At 46.0% G+C, this 18,096-nt stretch overlaps 1 protein-coding gene across 4 annotated transcripts in view; it reads left to right on the top strand.

The window, feature by feature from the left end:
- Nucleotides 1-18,096, top strand: part of LOC140393106 (serine/threonine-protein kinase 32C) — a 664,435-nt gene that overhangs the window by 468,003 nt on the left and 178,336 nt on the right. For 3 of the 4 annotated variants that reach the window (XM_072479152.1, XM_072479150.1, XM_072479151.1), the window contains one exon: nucleotides 14,263-14,414. In XM_072479152.1, coding sequence (XP_072335253.1) covers nucleotides 14,263-14,414 — 152 coding nt within the window. Of the gene's footprint in view, nucleotides 1-3,408; nucleotides 3,454-14,262; nucleotides 14,415-18,096 lie in introns of those variants that run through there. The other variant, XM_072479154.1, reaches the window with a different exon arrangement.

The raw sequence follows: 18,096 nt of genomic DNA on the forward strand, positions 1-18,096 counted from the left end.
AGAATCTAAAGCCCTCCCTCCTGCACCATCTGTCTTATGCTCCCATTTCTGTACACACCTGTGCGCAGCACTGGGAGCAATCCAGATATTGCTGCTTTTCAGATCTTGCTTGTTCGTTTTCTATCCATAGCTTGATAAATTCTGACTGCAGGACCACCAAGTAACGCACCATATTGGAATCCAGTTGTGGCTACAGAAACCCCAATGTGTTTCCCTATAAAAGACCTATCACCATTGCTCTTCCAGACTTCCTCCCCCCCCCCCCCCCCCCCCCCCCCCGAAATGTAGAACTGAGCCACCTGCGGTGTCATGGACTTGGCTGTGGCTAGTTCCACAGATGAACCATCACTTTCATCAGCATGCAGGACCGAATACTGGTTTGATAGTGGGATGCACTCAGGAGGCTTCTGCACTTAACCTGCCCGTTCATTTGTGACTATCAAGTGGTCACTCCTTCCACATCCACTTGCATATTCTTAAGATGTGGAGTGACCACATCTATAAAGGTGCTATCCACGTAGCTCTCACGTATGCACCACAGTAATACTGGCTGATGCTCAAGTTCCGAAACCCGGAGCTCAAGCTGCTGCAACTGCAGCTGCTGCATCTTAACTTATTAGTTAACCTTGCTACTGATGTGTTAAGTAAGTTGGTTCAATGTTGACTGCAACTGGATGCAGTGAAACTAGAAACAGGCTTCTGACACAGGAGATGGTCCAACACTGTTTTATTGAACTTCCTGATTGCTGTACATAGTCTGCTGTGAGTTGACACTCTATCAATCTAACTGATAACCTCCTACTGGCTTGACCAGACTAACTCTCTACCTCACGGTGATAGTGCTCACTGGCTTGTGCACTCTTACTATCTCAGTAGCTGTGTCCTGTAGAGAGAGAGGGAGAGTCTTAATGCCCTGTGTGCTTTTTGGTGGTGGTGTCCTGTCTGGTGATTGGTTGTTATTCGTCGTGTGTGTTCATTGGTGATCCTGTGTGTCAATCACTGCCTGCCTGCATCGTATTATATACATGAGTGGATATTATGACAGCTACTAGTGAACAAAACCTTACTAATACTAATATATTTTACTACTAGCAAACCTTACTGGTAATAAATCCTACCAATACTTACCACACATTACGAGTTGAAATCAATCTTACTTAAAAATAACAAAGATGATACTCACAAGCTATTAACATGTTCTTTGATATAAATTTTTGCTATATTTATTGGGCACAATCTTGAGCCGCACTCGCCGTCCTCTGGATTGGCGGTGTGGCCGGAAAATCTTGTGGGAATCAGGAAACTCGATTCCCGCCAGAGGTATTGCATGTCCCAATTTTGCCACCCCTCGCCAGCGACCTCACGAGATCTGTTTAATAAATTTGAAATTATATTAATGTATGAGGAACCCTGCCCCCACTAAATGATCCCCCTCACTAAATATTTATATGTCGCCAAAACAGCGTCACGTCGGCAAGGTTTACAACTGGTTTGGCCGGGCAAGAGACAGCCGAGGGGATTCCTCCAGGGTCACAGAGTTAAGTATAGCTCCCTGGGGTGTGCAGAGTAGTGGAAGAACATTCTCTGGCACATGTTGGCAGTCCTAGTCCTTGCTGGGGCAGTGCCAGGGGCTGTCCCTAGTGGGAGCCCCATGTGTTGGGGTGGGGGGTGCATTTGTGTGCAGGGGGAGGGTAGACACTGAGGTGTGGGGGGAGTGGGCTGGGGAGAGAGTGAGTGCCGACTATACTGCGGTGTTAGTTCAGGGTTTCAATACCGGAGAGGATTTTTAGTGGGGGTAAGGGGTTAATGCTGGTGAGGATTGTCTGGGGGGGAGAGGTTAGAATCCCCGATACCTCAGTGATGGGGGCTGCAGCATTGATTGGGGTACCCTTTAAAGATGCGGCCCCGATCTCTTTGGATCTGGGGCGAAATTCTCCCCCAACGGCGCGATGTCCGCCGACTGGCGCCAAAGACGGCGCCAATCAGACGGGCATCGTGCCGGCCCAAAGGTGCGGAATGCTCCGCATCTTTGGGGGCCGAGCCCCAACATTGAGGGGCTAGGCCGACGGCGGAGGGATTTCCGCCCCGCCAGCTGGCGGAAATGGCGTTTGTTGCCCCGCCAGCTGGCGCGGAAATGCGGCGCATGCGCGGGGGAGAATTTCGCCCCAGATCCAGTTTCCCGCGCATGCGCAGTGGGGAGAGTCTCTTCCGCCTCCGCCATGGTGGAGGCCGTGGCGGAAGGGAAAGAGTGCCCCCACGGCACAGGCCCGCCCGCGGATTGGTGGGCCCCAATCGTGGACCAGGCCACCGTGGGGGCACCCCCGGGGTCAGATCACCCCACGCCCCCCCAGGACCCCGGAGCCCGCCCACGCCGCCTGGTCCCGCCGGTAAATACCAGGTTTGATTTACGCCGGCGGGACAGGCAAGGGGTCGGAGAATGACGCCCCTGGTTCCTGGCTCTTTTAGGCCTCACCAGAGTGACGGCGTAAATTGTGCCCACTCATTTTGTTTTTTCTAAGAGGCTCAAGATTCCTTGAGAAACTGGTCTATGCAACTGAATGTTTTGATTAGCCACCGGGAGATTCAATCCGGGCCTGAGGGACTCCTGGCCATTCTGGGACGGAGGATTGACAATGAACATTTTGGCAAAGCCCTGATGAAAACGTTTTCAGGGGTTAAGGGCAAACAGAAAGAGGCATGTTTGCTATATAGCCATTTATTCGTTCCACTATTTTTGTTTCGGGCCAGAAGCCATTTCAGCTGGGAAATTGGAGAGTTTGACCTTTTCCTGACTATCAAAAGAGTTTAATCTACATTTCCTTGATTTCCACAATTCCAAGAAGAGGTCAGAAGACAGAGAAAGTGAGGGATATAGCCATTGCCTTCTATTGATTTCCTGAGCTGCAGTTTTTAAATTCATGGCAGTCAGCAGTGGCAAGATCGCGGAATCTCCTCTCGTGGTCAGGATGTTAAATGCATGTTGAGCCGTAGACGTGCCCGCCCCTCTGTAAACTACAGTGCGGGCATGTGACTGGTGGGAAGGCAACCGGAGGAATTTTAGATGATACCGCTCCCCTGTCGCCCCCCCTCCCCCGTCCCATCCACCTGCCAAGCTGCCGGTGCAGGAATGTAAAGTTCTGCCCTATGTTACCATTAAGAGCTGTTGGGGAATAAGATGAAACCTACTTTTATTTAAGCATCCCCATGACACATCTGTATTTCTCCATCGAGTTCCATTTGACAGTTAATGCTAGGCTGTCACGCAGTCTCCATCCTTAACTGTACTACGCAACAATGCAGTTGCCGTTGTGATGAACACTTTAATCACAGAAATGGTTCATTTTCAAAGAACAGTCTGGAAGAATTTGTGTTTCAGAAGATGCTGTTCTTTAAAGGGTTAATGCAGTAACTCTGATTGCTTTTCTCGGATTAGATATCCATTTGCAAGAAAAGGTAATGAAGCTGGAAACCTCTAGACCCTGGTGGATTGTGTACAAAGGGATTGTGTACACGGTAGTTTATGGGCACGATTTAATGGAAATAACGTAGAATCCTGCACGTTTAGCCGGAACGATCCCGCAATTAAATAGGCTCTGCTTTATTTCTGGGCCTCCGCGAGGAACTTAGTCCGCGTGCACTTAGTCCCGTTTCCTGCACTGACAAGCGAAGCGTTGACGTTGGGGGGGGGGGGGGCGGGTCTAGAGATCGGAGCTCCATTTAAAAATTGCGCCACAATCACTAGACACCCCCCCCCCCCCCCAAATGCCCCAACTCGCCAATAAGGTGGCCATCGAGCCCCCACACCCCATTTCTTAAGGGCAGAGTACCCCTGGGCCTAATCCCCACCACAGGCATGATGGGCACCTTGGCAGTGCAAGTGCCCAGAGCCCGACCACCAGGGTGGGATTGCTCCCCGCCCGCCCCCCTCACCCCAGGTTCCGGTGCGCCTGGTCCATGTTTGTCGAAACAAATGCTAAATGGACTCCAAGGCAAGGCCGTTAGGTCCTGGGTGCTGGGTAGATCTGCTGGGTAGACTAACTGCTCACTTGATTATGCAAATCTGGGTCCCAATCTCAATGGTCTGGATCTAGATCGCGATGCCTCATAAGGCGTGATGAGGACAGTAAATCCCGCGAGAGGCCTCGTTGCATCCTGAGTTGGACAAAGCGGATGGATCACATCTTATGGCTCTGAAAAAAGCCACGCTTGTAAAAAACTGTGTTTAAAAGTTGGGTTTGGCTTTGTCTTGAGGAGAAGGACAAACTGCTTGTGAAAAGAACAAAGCAGCCTGTTTGCAGTCGAGAGACAGTCCACAGCGGAAGTGAATATCAACTGCTCTTACATCTGGAATTGAGTAACTGTAAGTGTTCCTCGAACCCTCCTGTGGTAATTGTCTCTTTAAGGGCAACACAGCAGAGTAAAAGTCACCTGTCCTGGGGGACCATTGGGGACTCAGAGTAGGAAATCACTCCAAGAGGTGGAGCTCTCTTAGGCACGAGACATGGAAGGAGCAAGCTGCCCCCATGAGTCTGCTGAACAAGTCCTATTAATGAATCCTTTTCTTGTTACTAATGGAATCTATGAAAGTGCATATTACATCAGGCAATGAGGATGAATTATCCTGACACCGCCTCTGGTACGACACCTGTGAGTATCCTGTTTTAATGAAAGTCTGAAAATAAATACTGACCATGATGACTCTCTTTGGTCGAATGGCCCCATTTAAGATATTGCCAGACTCGGAAGGACAGATGCAGAAGAAAATTGAATTGGTTGGCAGAGTCAAATGTTTGGAAATAAACATGTAGAGAAAAAAAAAGAGAAAATAAATCTGCGAAGCAAGAGCTGTGGCTTTAAGTTTGAAAGAAATAGAACTTAGCAAAAAAAAAGAGTTGCAACAAAGTTTTTAAAAAGCGCACACGGAAAGCAGTGCTTTAAGTTTTTTTTAAATGGCTGAAGTGAGCCGCTTAAGCAGAGACGTTCTCAAACTGCAAACAGGAATATGGATTAAAAATCAACAAATTGCTGCAAATAAAAAGGTTCAAAAGCTGGAAAAAAAATGGCTGGCACAAGGAAGCAGTGCTGCAGCTTTAAGGGTAATAAAAAGAACAGCTTGGAACACTCTGTATCTGCAATGATACATGTGTTGCTAAATATACCTGCAACTGTATCCAACCAACTACAGCCTATGTGGGGAGAAAAGATTACTACACAGTCTTAAAGTGGCAATACCCTTAAAGAAGTAATACATTTAAAATGGCAAAGCAGCAACCACAAGAAGGAACAAATGGCTATGGACAGGAAAATTAGAGAAGACCCCAGATAGAGGGCAACTCTCAAAAAACAGTCCATAAGCAACAAAGATCTCAAAGACAAGGCAATGAAGACTGCCAAGATGAGGCAACTGAAGACCTCCAAGATGAGGCAACTGAAGATCTTCGAGGAGATCTGAAGGAGAGGGGTGGGTGAGAGACACGTGGAATGTGTGGGTGTTGGGAGGCCCAGTGAAGCAAGCGAGTGAGTGTTACCTCCCATTTGAAGAGTTTGAGGGCTGATGCGATGCTTTTCCAGGAGACCCACTTGCGGGTGAAGGATCAGATTAGGCTCCGTAAGGGCTGGGTGAGCCAGGTATTCCATTCGGGCTTTGACAGCAGGACCCGGAAGGGGGTGGTGACTCTAATTAACAAGAGAGTTCAGCTGCAGATGGGGAAGGTGGGAGCGGACCAGAGTGGCAGGTATGTCATAGGTACGGGAACATTAGAGAGTAAGTCGGTGGTTTTAGCAATCATGTACACTCTAAACCGGGAGGATGGAGAGTTCATGAAAAGGATGCTGACAGCCATTCCAGACTTGGGCACACACCAGCTGATTCTGTGGGGAGATTTGACGTGTGTTCTAAACCCTAAGTTGGATCAGTATAAGCCTAATTCATTGGCCCTTTCAGGGATAGCAAAGGTTCTGACGGCATTCATGAAGGAGATGGGTAGAGCGGATCCATGGCGGTTGTTTCACCCTGAGATCAGGAAATTCTCCTTTTTCTCTCTGGTCCACAATGCGTGTTCGCGTATCGACTTCTTGTGATGGGGAGGTCTCGGCTGCCGTGGGTAAGGAAAGTGGATTATTCCACAATGGTGATCTCAGATCATGCTCCGCACTTGGTGGATGTGGTTTTGGAGGTGGGGCTGGCTCAGCTGCCAGCGTGATGTTTGCATGTGGGGTTTTTGCATGAAGGTAGCCAGGGTGATTGATGAGTATGTGGAGTTTAACAAGAATGGAGTTTAACAAGGCGTCACCCTTAGTGCTGTGGGAGGTGGTGAGAGGGGAGATAATTTTGCACAAGGGGATAGGGAGGCAAGGGAAGAGTGAACGGTTGGTGGACGAGATCTTGGAGGTGGAAGGAAGGTACTCAAGTGATCCCACCCAAGAGCTTCTGGCTGATAGAAAGAAGTTGCAGATGGAGTTTGATCGATTATTTACTGATGATGCAATTGCGGCACTCGAAAGGGGGTAATATACAAATCTGGGGGGAAGGCCAGTCATCTCTTGGCTGGTGAGTTGAGGGAACAGGCAGCCTTTTGAAAGATTGTTCAGATTCGGGATTCAAGTGGGGGACTTGTGTCAGCAGCGTAGAAAGTTAACAGGGTTTTTGAGGTGTTTTCCAAGAACCTTTACAAGAAGCCGCTGGGGAGGAGTCGGATATGCGTGAATTTCTGGAGAGGTTGAAATATCCTATGGTAGAAGAAGAGGACCGGAAGGGCTGGAGGAGAGAGTGGACGGGTTTCGGACAGCGATTGGTCACATGCAGACGGATAAGGCGCCGGGGCAGAATTGATTCCCGGTGGATATTTATGAAAGGTTTGCTGATAAATTGGTACAGTCAATGGTGGAGATGCTTAAACATTCGGTAACGCGGGGATCTCTTCCAGAGACAATGGGCTGGATTCTCCGCCGGCGGGATGTCCATTTTGACGGCAGAACGGGGGTTTCCCGACAGCGTGGGGCTGCCCCACAATGGCAAACCCCATTGACCAGTCGGCCTAATGGAGCATCTCGCCGGTGTGCTGAAACAGTAAAGGGGCCCGGCGGGGCGGAGATTCCAGCCCAATGATGCAAATGTCCATCTCACTTCTGCTAAAGAAGGAAAAGGAGCCAGTGGAGTGTGGGTCCTACCGCTTGATTTCTTTATTAATTGTGGATGCCAAGATTTTGGCTGAGGTTTTATCACTGAGGCTGGAGGAGTGTCTCTCTCAGGTTATTGAGGAAGATCAGATGGGGTTTGTGAAGAGGCGCCGGTTGTCGCAGAATGGGAGGGGGCTTTTAAATGTGGTATTGTCTCCAGCAGAAGGAAGAGAGCAGTAGGTTATTGTGGTGTTGGATGCCGAGACGGCTTTTGATAGGGTAGAATGGGGGTTTTTGTTTGCGGTGTTGGAACGATTTGGGAGGGCCTCAATTCATACAGTAGGTCCAGTTATACAAGACACCTAAGGCCAGTGTCCGCACAAATAATGTTAGTTTGGGATATTTTCAGTCCACAGCAGAATGAGGCAGGGACGCCCTATGTCCCCCCCCTCTTGTTTGCATTGGAAATTGAGCCTTTGGCCGTTGCCCTGAAGGCGTCGGATAAGTGGAAAAGGATAATGAGGGGGAGGTGGAATACAGGGGATCTTTGTACGCTGATGATTTTCTTTTGTATATGATGGATCTGGTTCCCACAACGGGTGATAGCATGGTGTTGCTGAGGCGTTTTGGGACTTTTTAAGGGTATAGATTGAATTGGGAAAACAGTGAGTGTTTTCGGTCACCACTGGAGAGGGGAGTCAATCTGGGGTGTTACCGTTCTGCTCAGCGGGTTCCCAGTTTAGGTATCGGGATGCAGGCAACTCGAGATCGGCCCCAGCTTAGGGGGTTGAACTTTACGAGTTTGGTGAGCAGGATTAAGTTTGACTTAGAGGTGGGACAGCCTCCCTTTGTCCTTGCTGGGCAGAATTCAGTCGGTGAAAATTAATGTTTTGCTACGGTTCCATTTTCTGTTCCAGTTTTTTCTGCCGAAAACCTTTTTTGGGGGGTGGGGAAATTGATTCTGTCTTTTATTTGGGCAGGCAAAGTGGCTAGGATTCAGAAGACGGCCCTCCAAAGGGACGAGCAGTCAGGGGGCTTGGCGCTGCCATGCCTGATATATTATTATTGGGCAGTGAATGCTGAGAAGATGCTGGGGTGTTGTGGGGATCCTGTCCTGAGAATATATGGGTGGGGATGGAATCAGGGTCATGTAGCGGGTCAGGGTTCATGACGTTAGTGATGACCTTGCTGCCGGTTTCTCCGGGGAAGGGGAAGTATTCAGTGAACCTGCTGGTGGTGTCCACACTGAAGATATGGAGACAGTGTCAGCAGCACTTTAGATTGGGGGCGATATCGAAGTTGGCGCCGATCTGTGCAAACCATTTGTTTGAGCCGGCGAGGCTGGATGTTAGGTTGAGGGGATGTGAGGAGAAGGGCTGGTGGGGATGAGGGACTTGTTTTTGAAGGGGCATTTTGCAAGCTTGGAGGAGTTGTCAGAGGAATTTGGGCTTTCGCAGATGGATACAGGGTCACATCTTCGCAAAAAAAAGGTCTTCCCTACATTCCTGGTGGTGCTCCCTTCGTCTTTGTTGGAGAGGGTTTTGTCACAGGCAGGGATAGAGGAGGGGACTAGGTGGGGGATTTATGGTAGGATTATGGCGGAAGAGGCATTGTCAGTGAAAGGGGTTGAGGCTAAGTGGGAGGAGGGGTTGGGACTGGAGATGGAGAATGGGGTGTGGTGCGAGGCTCTGCGTAGGGTGAGTGCAACATCGTCATGTGCGAAGTTAGGGTGGATACAGTTGAAAGTAGTGAATGGTGCCTATTTGACCAAATCTAGGATGAGCAGCTTGTTTGCGTGAGTGGAGGATGAGTGTGAGCGTGTGAGGGGCCCGGCTAATCATGTGTTCATGTTCTGGTCATGTCCTGAGAGCATGGGGTTCTGGGTCTCCTTCTTTAGCACTATGTCGGCGATTTTATCTATTTCGGGGCCATATTTATGCAGGCGGGGGTTTATGTTCTGGCCTTCGCCTCACTGATTGCTCAAAGGTAAATGCTGATGGGGTAGAGGTCAGCTTCTCCGCCCAAAGTCTGGCTCGGGGATCTTATGAAGTTCTTATATCTTGAGAAAGTTAAATACACCGAGGGGGTGTTTGAGGGGCTCTACCGGAGGTGGCAGCTGTTTATTCTGTACTGTCATCGTTCGTTGTTAGGTTGGGGGGGGTGGATTTCGGGAAGGAGCGGATCTTTCTGTTAGGGTCGTATCACACGGTGGGGGGAGGGTCCATATGGAGTTTGTTTATTGTTTACTGTGTTATTGTTCTGTGTGGCTTTCCTCCGGGTGCTCCGGTTTCCTCCCACAATCCAAAGAAGTACAGGTTAGGTCGATTGGCCATGCTAAATGGCCCCTTAGTGCCCAAAAGGTTGGGTGGGGTTGCTGGGTTACAGGGATAGAGTGGAGGAGTGAGCTTAAGTGGGTGCTCTTTCCAAGGACCAGTGCAGACTCGATGGGCCGAATGGTCTCTTTCTGCACTGTAAACCATAAATAAATATTCATTTCCCAACAAAACCAGGAGCTCAATGACTGTAAATATGTTCAGCAGAGTGATAATGGGTGTTTCATAGTTCACTGGTTTGCAAATATTCCTTGGCCACGTTCACAATAAGGTCTCTCCATAGTGATATTGTGCAGCGTGAATCATTATCTGAGGCAACTTTTAGTCTACCTAACTGAAGATCAAAATCATTGTTTTAGAACGACAAGTTTCAGCTCAATGAATGTCATGTGCCTCAGTGTGTCTACTCTTTGCTTCAGGACTGGGTTTTGATGGCTCGCTACTACCTTCTCAAGAACAATTAAGAGATGGATAATAAATGTTGACTTTGCTTGTGACATTTACATCCCCTGGTTAACATTTCATAAACCACAGCTTTGATCCAAAGAACTGGATCACATTTATTATTGCATAATGAAAGCATTATGTGTACTCCCTTGACTGTCTGGTAGTGGCCTCATAGAATCCCTACAGTGTAGAAGGAGGCTATTCGTCCCATTGAGTCTGCACCAACCTTCCCTAAGAGCACCCTGTAGTGATCTCTGTATATGTAAAGACATAAAGGGTTAATGTGTAGTTAGTACAGTCAGATGATCGCTAGAGAGCAACACTAACAGTGGATATAAATACACGCTCAATTTATCTTCCCACTCTTTTTGGGTGTGTTGTGACTAGAGAACAGAAGTGTAGAGTTAGCTCAGAGTGCAAGTGTAATATTCATAGTTAATCCAATTCTATCTTGTTTAATTTAACTGCTAGTAAAAGTATTGAAGAATCAAACTCACAAGTTAATTGATTAGTTACTCAATAAATTATTTGTTATCACTGGACGACTTTGAGTATTCATCATCATCAAAGTTAAGAACTTCTCAGCATAAACAAATGAGTAACACATATTGCTTTAAGTAATATAACATACCCTACCCATGTCCACTTCCCCATCCACCGAGCCCTATCCCCGTAACCTAACCTGCACATCCCTGGACACCAAGGGGCAATTTAGCAGGGCCAACCTACCTAACCCGCATATCTTTGGACTCTGGGAGCAAACCGGAACACCCGGATGAAACCTACACAGGCATGGGGGGAACATACAAACTCCACACAGTCACCCAAGGCTGGAATTGAACCCTGGTCCCTGGCGCTGTGAGGCTGAATTGCTAACTACTGTGCCATCATGCTGCCCTATTTGCCATACTGCTTGCCATACTATTTGCATGTTGTTGGGATAACGGACCTTATTATTTAGATATTTCCAAGGATCACTGACATGGACAAAAATAAGGAGCATGCCAATGTGACAACTACTTTAGGGATGTAACCAATATAGTAACATTTTAATTTCCTTTGCTGCTGCTGGTTAGTACTGATGTGGGAAATATTAAGCAACATGTCTGACTCCTGTGATACCTTCTGGAGGTGCCTGCAAAGTCTGTGGTATTAAAGTTGAGGGCGGTGATGACTGTCGTGTTGTGTGTTCCGATACACAAACAAACCAACATGGTTGTAGATGGTACAACTCTGTTTTATTATTCTGTACAATAATAACTATTAACTTCTGGCCGTGGTTCGTACTTCACCAGCTAACCTGTGGACCCAGCCCTTGCACTATCTTGGTGAAGCACTCAGCACATGGTGTATGTCTGAGTGGCATGCTGTGAGCTCTGTGCTCTGAGCTATCTCCTGGTGGAATGAGTGGGAACTGTGGTGTTCCCTGTTTTATAGTGCATGTGCTCTCACTGGTGATTGGCTGCGATGTGTGTGTGTTGGTTGGTCCAACTACCTGTCCATCAATGTGTGTGTGTGATTGCACCATGATATGTTAATATGGATATCATGACAATGACCTTAGCTGTAGATAGTTGACTGTTTCTGTAGATCTAGAGGCACATCTCAGCTCCAGCCACGTTCTGCTCCCCTGTCACATATTCTGTAACTGGTTCTTTTGTGCTACATTTTCTGCTTGTGGTAGTTTGTTCCAGACGTGACGTGCCTCTGTATTTTGTTGCACCCCTAAGTCACCCTGCTCTCAGTTGAACAGTATCTGAGAGTAGTTGCTCCTCTCATGCTATGTATCAAAAGATTCCTTTTGGCTAATGCGCAATGTTCGGACATAATATTCAATTTCATTTTTGTTTCATTTTTACCTCCCCTCCCTCCTTGGCAAAACTCTGCAGCAATATCTCATGGTCTTTAACAATGCTTCTCAGCTGGAAATCTTTGTTTGTGCTCATTTCTATGTATATATTATAGAGTGGGAGCATGACTTGGACCATTGGTAAATACTGCGAGTCTTGTCCCATTCCTTGCTTCTACGAATCCATTTTGTTGTCAAAATTAAAATTAATAGAGAGTAAAATGCGACCTAAATTATTCATACCTTCTTTGTAGAAGCATACATTTTAAAAGAATTTTGCATTCAAATCATCCACAATCTAGGGTTTGAAGTGGCTTACTATAAGTATTGAAATAGTATTCTATTAATTAAAGATTTTAATTAAACACTAACAGTCAGCATGGTGCAACTGCAACTCTGAAGCAATAAATATCTATCCACGGTTAAATGTCAGGACAGCTGTGACTGAGAGATTTTTGGCCAGCATCCAGGATTATTGTGTAATTGAGTACAATGTTCATCCAGCACTCTTAATCCAAATTCCTATGCACCAATCACTCGCTGGCTGCAAACTATAGATGTGACAGACTGGCAGCTTGCTGCAATATTAATAATCAAAATGAATGTGCAAGTTGTCGCTTTTTTTTCTTTTACTCTTTTACTCTGTCCTTTCGGTGGCTCTGTTCCAATTATGGTAGTCAATGAGTTTGCCCTTCTTTCTATATTGTCCATGTCCGAATGCTTAGAGTCGCCAGGTTTCGAATGATACCACCACAAGTTTCAACCGGCTATCGATCAAAGAACCAAACACCAGTTACTTAGTTCCAGGTCAAGGGTACTTTATTTACACACAATTAGTCATGCAACATAAACACTACTAGTTAACTACACCTATCGACTAAGACAACCTGTACTTAACTTCAGGCACCCGGCTTAGGTCAGAGAAACAGTGGCCGCTGTTCGATTCTGGATCCATCGGGTTCGAAGGAGTAACTGCTGCTTAGCTAGGCTCATCCGTCTGGTAGCGAGCATTGAACTTGGACTTGCTTCTGGTGTTGCTGCAATTGGAATTGGAGATGGCCATGACCGGGCTACCAGGTCCAAGAGAGGACGAACATGTGGCGAACTCTTCTTCTTATACTTGTGGGTTTTCGTGCTCTTTTGGGCGGTCCTTCAGTTTGGGCCCCACTAATTGGGTGATCCCTGATCACTCTGTTCGATTCCTAACCAATAAGTGGGCGGGGATCTGGATGGCTGGGCATGTCCCAAGTGGTCACTGACCCCATTGTTTACGCTTCCCTTGAACAGGGAGTGGCGCCGAAATGTCTGGAACTGTACCGGTCGCTGAGTACCAGTCCTTTGTCTTGGTGGAGATGGGCCATCAAATGCTAATCGGCCCCATTAAAATGCTAATTGGTCGGAGTTTCGATACCGTCTGGACTTCTTGTTTGCAAATATTCATTTCAGGCTCTGAGCCTGCCTGAGGCTTGGCTTGTCCATTTTACCTGCTAGGCTTTGCGAGTTTCTCTGTACCTAGTTGTAAGTGGCCATCCCAGATGGCTACAAAGTGGAAAATAAAGGTTTTAACAGCATTTCAATCATCCAGAACCTGGTGGGCTCCAAATCAATTGGTTATGAATTCAAAAACCATCAGTTGCTAATTATTCTTTCTCCCATTTCCCAATTGTGTGACTGCATTGTTTTAGGCTTTGCAGGGGCTAGTTATTAAAACAAGACTTTCTGTGGAAAATTGATCCTGATCATCTATCACAGTATTTTACAACCTCTTAACCAGATATATAAGTTGTGAATATTGTTTTTTTTTAAAGCAAATTGCTGTTGTATTTTTCTTCCATCTTATTCATCGTCCGCTATTTTCCTGCTTTGTGTTGTATCTTTCCTCAGGAGGGGAACACATTTGGGCAAGATAATATCGCAACACATAAAATCTGTCAGTTCTTTGCCTGTCCAGGAGCAACTAAAAGTTGCCTTTAGCCTGTGTAAACCACCGGCTCAGAATTCACGTGGTCTGAGTGCCTTATTTCTATGGTGATTTAAACCATGTGGGCATGAAAGTGTTCTAAGCCAAACTAATTCTGTGTTCATTTTAAGGGCAGGCATCATCCGCGGAACCTCTTTTTCAATGCAGAGTAATTCCACTGTCTATCTCTCCCCTGCCTTGTCTCAAACGTTTCCTTCCTATTGGGAGTGCAATTGGCAGCTGATGTTTCAGGCTGGGTGCAGGCCTGAAACACACTGAGCTGACACCAGTCACAGACCCAGTCACCAAGTAGTACCTGCATTCAAACAGTGGGGTGTAACATCCTTTTCATTTCCAGAACTGTTAATTGTCCATTCAGTGCCAGTAGGGGTAGAAATCAACAGTGACAAAATTTGCTTGAACGTTGGCATGCAGGACCCGGAACTACTGAAGACGGAAAATATTTTATCAAATTGTCAGAGAGAACTGTTTTAAAAAAAAAGTGCTTATTCCTTTGCAGAGGTGACCCATTTTCCCATTTTTCTCCCTTCCAGGTGTGTATTGTACAAAAGCGGGACACAGAGAAAATGTATGCGATGAAGTACATGAATAAACAACAATGCATCGAGAGAGATGAAGTCCGAAATGTGTTCAGGGAACTGGAGATCCTACAGGAAATTGAACATGTTTTCTTAGTAAACCTCTGGTGACTATCTCACGTTTCATTAAATATGCATCATGACATTGTGATATTTGTTCAATGTGAATGCCTTTATTTCTATATCAGAATACAGCCTTAAGTGGTGGGACGCTATTTGCCTGGTGATCTGTGACAAAGCAATTTGCAAAGTAGCCACTGTTCAGACTTTTGGACTTGCAACCCAACTGAGGCCAGCCAACAAGCTCAATCCCTAATCCAAATTGTTAAAGTTCCATTCAAATAAGCATTGAAGATGAGCATTGCCATCGCCTGAAGGCATTTCTGATTGCAGAAAATGCTGTTACCTACTTAAAGCCAAAACCAATGCAATTAGAGCAGAAAAGTCTGTGTGGGTTTGATATAGTGTCATACCCAACACAGCTTCCACCAAGACTTGATTCATAGTTTGAATCTCTGTTGGAGATGGTTCTGTATTAACAAACAAAAAAATCTTCTTCAAATCTTATGGGGTCCCAAATGTCACTGTTAATTAAAAAAGACATAGGTAGAGTGCTTTTTGATGCTATTGGTAAAGCTTGTCTGGTTAACTTAGACAGCTTGAAGAATAAGCTTTATGGCATTCTTCTCATGTAGCAAGGTGTAGTAGTTTCAACTTAATCAGTAGCTAGGAGTTTATTTTTATTCTTTCGCAGGATGTGGAATCATCGGCTAGGCCAGCATTTATTGCTTATTCCTAATTACCCTTGAGCTACCTTCTTGAACCGTTGCAGTCCACGTGGTGTAGGAACACACACAGTGCTATTTTGGAGGGGGTTCAAGGATTTTGACCTCGTGACAGTAAAGGAACATTGATGTATTTTGAAGTCAGAATGGTGTGTGGCTTGAAGGGGAACTTGCAGATGGTGGTGTTCCCATGTGTCTGCTGACCTTGTCTTAAATGTCTTCCAAGATTTTGAAAATGGAGGATGGAATAGTTTGTTTACAATAAGTGAAGTGGTTTCTGTTTGGGAGGAATACCCTTGTTGACTTTTATGTGGGCTGTGTAGATCTGAAAAGCCATCAGCAACTACGAATTATTGATTTATTTGCGACGGTTTCTATTTCCACCAGCATTGTCTGAGTGAATTACTGCAAGCCTCCCTCTATAAACAATGTAAATGTAGCTTCATCACTTCCCACACAAGTATGCCACGGTTTCCCTTCAAGCATTTCCATCAACATCTTGATCGTTATCCAATCCTCAGTTACCATTTTGACATCTTATCTCCTGGCTCATTGAATTCTGTCAGAAATGAGGGGGACAATGTCTATAGAACTGAGTAAAAGTGAAGTACAATTTATATTAAAATACAATCCTTCACAGATAAGTAAACAGAAGTTATACGTCCTTTGAGACTGGTGACGAGTGTCGCCATCACTTGGTGGCTCAACCTTTAATAAACTTCCACTTCTCATAATTTAGCCCATGTCTCTAATGATTGCCAGAAGAAAATTTAGCACCAGCTCTTACAAACAAAGACAGACATGAATCAACAGAAAGTGGGAGTTTAATGGGAGCTTTATAACAAGTGTGGAAAAATCATCCTTGACCATTCTTCACATATGTGTGAAATGACAACATCAATCAACACCAGTAACAACAACATGCATTTTAATAATACCGATACCATGACTGAAAATTCCCAGGTCACCCAGAAGCATTTTTACAGACAAAAATATTCATTGAGTTAAGGAAGGCAATATTTGGCCGCAGCATTAAATGTTTGGTCAAAAAGCTAGGTTTCAAGGAATGGCTTGGGGCCTATGCAGCAGAAAACGTGGCCACCAGTGGTGGGACAAAGGAATTAGAGATACGTTAGAGACCAGAGTTGGAAGAAATTAGCTCTCGGAAGAATTGGGGAGGGGCGAGGCAAAGGATTTGAACACATGGGATGGAATTTAATCCAGATGATGGCAAACCAGTGAGAGACCTATGTCACTTCCTTTGGGTCAGGCACTGAAGTGGTCAGTGGTGAGCCTTCCCCAAGATCAAGGACTCCAAGGGTGGCAATCCTGTTCCCCCCCCTCTCTCCCCTTCCCAGCCCCCTGACCCTGCGAACCTGAAGAGCTATTGGCTAAACAGAGGCTGGCAGCTCTCGCTTCAATGCTATGAAAACAGTAGCAGTTTCTGGCAATGTGCACACCAGGAGCCCAGGAATGGGCCCAGACCAAGTGTGAGTGAGGGTGGAATGGGAGTCATGGGGTGGGGTTCATGGGAGAGGTGACATTGAAGGAAACGACTGGGGTTAGATCCCAGCAGCCCCCCCCCCCCCCCCTTTCCGATGCTAGATGCCTTGCATTGAATGCTTGATAACAAGCTTGCAAACACACCGGAGTTTGTTTTTTGAGCTCCCTGTGTGGCAACTGCCCTGCTGGTTAAATACAAGGCAGCAGTGAATGAGGCCCTTAAGTGGGCAGTAATTGCCCATTTAGGGCCTCAATTGGTGGCGGGGCATGAAGACAGTCCATGGTCCTTCTCGCCTCAAACCTAATAGAATGTTAGGTGGTCAGTTTCCCACCCGATGCCATCCCATTGATGAAATGCCCCTTAGCTGCCTTCAAACTAGCCTTCAAACTCACACAAAAGCCTGCCCAAGTTAAGACCTTTAATTTGAGGCTTTGGTGGATTGGGAGCCATTGTAGGTCAGTAGCAAGTAAGGTGATGGATGAATGGCATTTTGTGTGGGTCAGGATAGAAATAACAGAGTTTTCAATGTGCTCATAGGGAGGATGTTCCCGATGATGGGGAAGTCCAGAACCATACAGGGTTAACCATTTAGGACTGAGGTGAGGAGAAATTCCTTCATCCAGAGAGCGGGGAGCCTGTGGAATTCACTGCTACAGAAGGCAGATGAGGCCAAAACATTGTATGTTTTCAAGAAGGAGTTAAATATAGCTCTTGGGGCTAAAGGGATCAAATAATATGGGGGCAAGGCAGGAATAGGTTACTGAGTTGGATGATCAGCCATGACCATAATGAATGGCAGAGCAGGCTCGAAGGGCCGAATGGCCTACTCCTGCTCCTATCTAATTTTCTATGAGAATGGGAAGTCTGGGAACATTGACATAGTCGAGTCTGCAGGTAACAAAAGCATGGGCCAGGATTTCAGCAACAGATATCCTGAGGTTAGGAGTGAAAATGGGCAATATTTAAGATGGAAGAAGGCTGTAACTGGAATGGTAGTACAGTAGTTATGTTACTGGACTGTTCTGGCTTGGACTAATAATCAAGTTCAAGTCCTACCTTGAGTTCAATTAGTTAATTAAATCAGAAATGAAAAAAAGCTTGTCTCAGTAATTGTGACCATGAAACTTCTATTTGCCATTAAAAAAAAATCCATCTGGTTCACTAATGTTGTTTAGGGGCAGAAACCTGCCATTCTTACCCAGTCTGATCTTTATATCATTCCACACCCAAATCAATATGGTTTATGCTTAACTACTCTTAGTAATTCCTTGGTTGTATTCAAAAAAATAGCTCACTGCCACTCTCTCATGAACAATTAGGGATGCACAATAAATGCTGCTTGTTGTGGTGAAGTTCTATGAACTAATCACAGGAGATTCAGGTAGGAGGTCAAGATCATTTATTAAAGTTTCAAGCATACAAGGAGAGCACTTTCTCAGAGAGACCCCTGAAACAGCACTCTGCCAAGTTACAGGTTTCCACTATATTTATACTCTGTTG

This window comes from Scyliorhinus torazame, chromosome 16 (genome assembly GCF_047496885.1).
Source record: "Scyliorhinus torazame isolate Kashiwa2021f chromosome 16, sScyTor2.1, whole genome shotgun sequence".
NCBI lineage: Eukaryota > Metazoa > Chordata > Chondrichthyes > Carcharhiniformes > Scyliorhinidae > Scyliorhinus > Scyliorhinus torazame.